This window comes from Nanorana parkeri, unplaced genomic scaffold (assembly GCF_000935625.1).
Source record: "Nanorana parkeri isolate BGI_ZX_2015 unplaced genomic scaffold, ASM93562v1 scaffold538, whole genome shotgun sequence".
NCBI classification, from domain to species: Eukaryota; Metazoa; Chordata; class Amphibia; order Anura; family Dicroglossidae; genus Nanorana; species Nanorana parkeri.
In genome coordinates, this window is record NW_017306806.1 from 852,205 (window position 1) to 857,345 (window position 5,141).

General features: G+C 45.7%; 1 protein-coding gene across 1 annotated transcript in view; it reads right to left on the reverse strand.

The window, feature by feature from the left end:
• Window positions 1-372: 372 nt before the first annotated feature.
• LOC108791264 (poly [ADP-ribose] polymerase 14-like) overlaps window positions 373-5,141 on the reverse strand; it is a 30,635-nt gene continuing 25,866 nt past the window's right edge. Inside the window, exons 13-14 of the mRNA XM_018561698.1 lie at window positions 2,763-3,386; window positions 373-679 (exon numbers count right to left, since the gene is read on the reverse strand). Coding sequence (XP_018417200.1) covers window positions 390-679; window positions 2,763-3,386 — 914 coding nt within the window. The 3' untranslated portion in view covers window positions 373-389. The remainder of the gene's footprint in view (window positions 680-2,762; window positions 3,387-5,141) is intronic.

Genomic DNA, 5,141 nt, shown 5'->3' on the forward strand with positions numbered 1-5,141 from the left:
CATCTTCTCGACCAATCAGGAAGCCGGGCAACGCGTCATTACACGGTGCCTGGCTTCCTGATTGTCCAGAAAGACGGCTTCATGCTCCTTCGTCACCAGGAAGCCGGGTGGCGAGTCATTACACGCCGCCTGGCTTCCTTAATGGGACTTCCGGTATTCGGTATTGGCGAGTACCGGAAAAACAATATCGGTACTCGATACCGAAAAGCTGGTGTCGGTGCATCCCTAGTGGCAATACAGTATATGGCTTCATATGATCACTATGTTTAAATAAAAGACAGTTTTTTGAGATGATCAGTTATATTTTCAATATCAATGCCAAAATGTCACCATTTCTGCCAGGGTATGCAAACGTTTGAGCACAACTGTATACAGGGAGGGTCATCGGCTCATTTAGTAAAGGTGAAGAGATACTCGGGGTAGGCCTGGATGTCATGGAATATCACATACATTACAGGATTTGTCAGATCGTTTGTGGCACTGTCATGCAGGTCAGTGGGTTTTGTGGCAACCTTGGGTGGGGGGGCAATCATCCCCTGATGTCCAACACATGATACCCCTGTGACCACACGGCTCAGGTACATGTACTTGTATCCATTCCCATCTGGCCGGGAGTATGTGTCATCTGCAGAATAATTGGCGTTCACTGCAAAATACGTTCCATTCCCAAAACAGGCCGCTGCACAAAGACAAAAAAAATCATTATTATTATTATTTTCTCTCTGATGTAATCCAGCAACTTTCATGAATTGTGTATAATGGTCACATGACATGTACAGCACAAATACAGTTATACAGGATATCAAGTTACTAGATGGGGTTCTGAGACTGTATATTTAGATAGGGATGGGAGCCTGTGACAGCAATGGGGTATCTGGACATAAGGACCCCTGATAGCAGTAGTTTACCTGGAAAATGCTACAGGAATGGAGTACCTAGATATGGGGGGCCTCTGACAACAGTGATGTAACAATCTGCCTATGGCTGGACCTGGGTCACAGATTGAGGACAGGTTCTTCTCTCTCCATTCTATATAGAAGACGGAGCTGCTGCATCTTGTTCGCCACTGCAGTCTTATGGACATTCCCTTGCACTACAGTGCAGCCATTCTTCACACCTGGCTTCATTTCAAGACTTTAAAGGAGAACTATGAGATGAGTGATTTCCACTCACCTCATAGTTCTAGCCGACCTGTGACAATGAGACTGTCACAGGTCGGCTCAGTAGATCGGGAGGTGAGGGAACACATACCGGTATTCCCTCACCTCTCGATCCTGTCACAGCTCTCTGCCGTGACAGGGGAGGGGCTGGATTCCCCCCTCCCCGCTCCGATCCTCCAGCGCTGACTGGTGGATCGGACGGGGGAGGGGGCGGGTACAGCTGGCTCTGCCTCTAGATAGGCAGAGCCAGCTGTCACTCACGCAGCTGGGCGGATCCTGACGTCCAAGTCGGGATCCGCTCCGGCTGCGGCGTCTCAGTATACCGCGAGCTGTAGCTCCCTATATACTGAGCCTAGGGTGACGGGAGGACGCTAGTTTGTGTCCTCCCGTTACCCTAAGGAGAACTATGGGGGAAAACACTTACCCTATAGTTCTCCTTTAACTTGAAGTCAGAGCTTCCAGCCTGCTGCTCATCTACTTGCCTGAATTGCCACCATATTCTGGAAGTTTCTGTAAATTGTCTGTACTATGTCTGTGCATCTACCTGAGGTCTCTTCTATCATCAGGCGATTGCTCTCCACTTGTTGGAGGACTATGTACCTCTTTTGGGTCTGTCCTGCCTGTTTTTTTTAGCTGTCACTGTCTAGGAATTCCCATGTGTTTGTACTCTGAAATGTTAGCAGGGAAGCATCCGCGTCTGGTGTGGACCTGATACACCAGGGTTGTGCTTTAACAGTGTCCACGAAATGTGACATTAGATATAGGGGCCCCTATCAGCAATGGACTGCCTGGATGTGATAAGTGTTCTGTAGTCCTGTCCTATAATGACAATGCTGGTCCTCCATAGATATAGTGCAGTGAGTGAGTGTTGTCACCCTCAGATAGGAAGTGTGTTACTGGCAGGATCACCAGTTGAAAATAACAAAAAAAACATCCTGAAGAAAGAAAACTAATGCAGCTGCCATCTAAGTACTGGTAATCTGCAATACATTACAATTTCATTCTATGATTATTCAAAATAACATGACGATGTCAAGATGATCAAAACGAAAAGCAAAGCCAGTAACAAAGCATTGTGGGAAGGCTGAGCTCAGATCGGACTGCGAGCTGTGTGAGTGTAATACTGAGGAGATAAAACAAAATCAAATTCCACCACTCAACATTAAAGCCTGATTTCAGGAGGCTGGTGTACAGCCTGTGTGGATTACCAATGGCTTGTAACCCTTAAACCAGGGGTAGCCAAACTCCGGCCCTCCAGCTGTGGGTGGAACTACAAATCCCATGAGGCATTGCAAGATTCTCACATCCACAGACATGACTCCCGGAGAGAGATGCATCATGGGATTTGTAGTTTCACCACAGCTGGAGGGCCGGAGTTTGGCTACCCCTGCCTTAAACTGTCCACCAATAACTGAACTAGTAAGAATTTTACATGTATATATAATGTGTATATCAATCAGTGCATATGAGGAGCTGTCGGCATTACTAAGACAACAGACATAGAGAAGACTCAGAGTCGAGCCCTTTAGGTACATTGTCTGCCCAGATCCGGGGATTTTCCAGCCGTGCAATCATTCATATATTAAACAAAATGGTAATTACCGTGTTTAGAATTTCTTTGAATCTTGAAGGTGTTCCCTCTGGCATCTCTTGCTTTTAGCTCTTCTACAATCACTGTGTATGTTACTCCATTAATATCTATAGATACACATTGTGTGTTCTCGTTCTTGGCCTTCTCCAGGTCCAGATTTGCCATTTTGTCAAATGGAATAAAGTTGCTTCCGCTGAGGTATCCCCATTCTACCAAATTACTGCACAGCTCCGCCTCCCGATCTCTTGTCTTCTTATCTCGCACAGTCTTTATTATTTTGTGGATTTTATTGCTGACGTCCAGAACGTCCTTGGACAGGCCCAGCACTTTGATTGTAACATTTGTCAAGTCGAAAATAAGACTAACTTGGTACTCCTTCTGAAGCTGTACTATGGCCTCCTGTTCCTTGTCATCAAAGTCCCGGATCCAGTCATCTGTGATGAGGTTCTCATTCTGCTCCTTCATCATCAGGTCACTGAACCAGGATTTTGTCTTGTCCACGGTGTCCCGACTTTCCGCACACAGATGGATAATAGCCGGCTCTATGTTTTCACTTAATTCAAAAACCTCGGGATCTTCTTCAGAGCCTTCCGTGTTCCACCCAGAAATGCTGAATTTGGCTATGTAGGATGAAGCTGTGTAGGATGAATTAGTATAAGCAAGAAAATGTGCAGTCTGGACTAAAGACCCTCCAACCGCCCCTCCTCATGCTTCAACCGCCTTTACTATACACGTCTTCCCCTCTGCAGAGAGCCTGTCACTGTGCACCACCAACTTTCTCCGATAAAATACCAACATCAAGCCAGTGGAAATGTCTCCCCATGCCTTCCCGACACTTGTTCATATGACAGCACAGATAACGTGACCAAGCACAGATGCCACATGGTAGACATCCCTGCCCCCTGACTTAACTTTGTGTTTATGGTGTGCATGTATTAGAGTAACCAATGGAACTATTCATTTTGGATCTTTCCATTGCTGCTCCTAATATATACAAACTATGGACATTGTTTTCCACATTTCCACCAACATCTGGTGTTAACTTTGGTCTAGGAAATTCCTCACATCCTGTCCAATGAGACCTATGGGAATGTAACTACTCTGGAGACAACAACTCTAACATTGGATCTGGTGCCACCACTCATACACTTTGGTCATCCTCAGAGGGATCCTGTTCCATCTGTGCTCTGCATAACTGGGAGTTCTGGGCCTGGTAAGTAAAGGGGAGACTGGCACACTCCTGTAAATGGGGCTTATAGTCTCATCCACCGAGACCTCAGTCCTACACCCTGAACTGAACACAAATATACCTCATTATCAGAGTGAAAAGTGGCCAGATTGGGCTGAAGCTGTCAAGGGATTAGAAAAATATTTATAAGGAAAGATTTAGAGATATTTGATGTAGAAAACTCTTCACCAATGGAATGCACCAATTCCATTTTTTCAAGACCAAGTACAAGTAATTCCCCTCAGGTACTCGCCAATACCAGTAACCGATACCTTTTCTTAAAGGGACAGTTGACATTTTAAAAAAACCAATACAGACCAATGATTTTAGTGCAGTTTCTTTATAATTATGAAGAGCTGTAACCCAATCCAGGATTATACTTGTCCTGATACAAAATATAACTCTACCCAAAACCGTGTTTGACCGCGCTAAGAAGCGCTTCTCATTGGTCAGCGCGGTCACCTGACTGCACTGACCAATGAGTGCTCACAATTTCCGAATGAAATTCAAAATCCATAGCCCAGAGCAGCACTGGATAGCAGTATTGGGCAGGGGCGTCCCGAGGCTGGGTGACACCCAGAGCGGTAACCCAGTGTCACTGTGCATGCGCGTGACCTCACCACACGCGTGCGCGATGCCGTCATCGCGCGGCAGTATTCTGATACCTGCCGGCGGCCATCTTGGTGATGGACGCCGGCAGAGAGAGGAGGGGACAGTCAACCGGCGGGATAAGGTATGCCGCCGGGTCCCCTCCTCTCTCCTGATACTGTTGGGCGTTCGGTCCATGACACGCGTATCGGCGGTGGGGAAGGACCAATCACCAAAAGGTAAGTACTGTATAGCAGGGGGGAGAGTTGGCCAGATATAAGCGGGTAATTCAATTTTCCCAAATTATTTTTTAATGTGCATTGTGGGTGTTAGAGAGCGCTGCTGCCCACTACCACCATATGGCACACAGTGGAATGAAGGCAGCACTCAACACACACACACAAAATGCCCTACTCATGCGTTTATTCACACGCAGATGGCAGGGGGTTGGTTTTTATTTAAATTTGTATTTATTTATTTATTTTTTTAAATCTTTTTAGCACTTTTTAATTTTTATTTTATTATTTTGTATTTTAAAAATGTTTTTCCTTTTTATCACTATTTTTTTAATTTT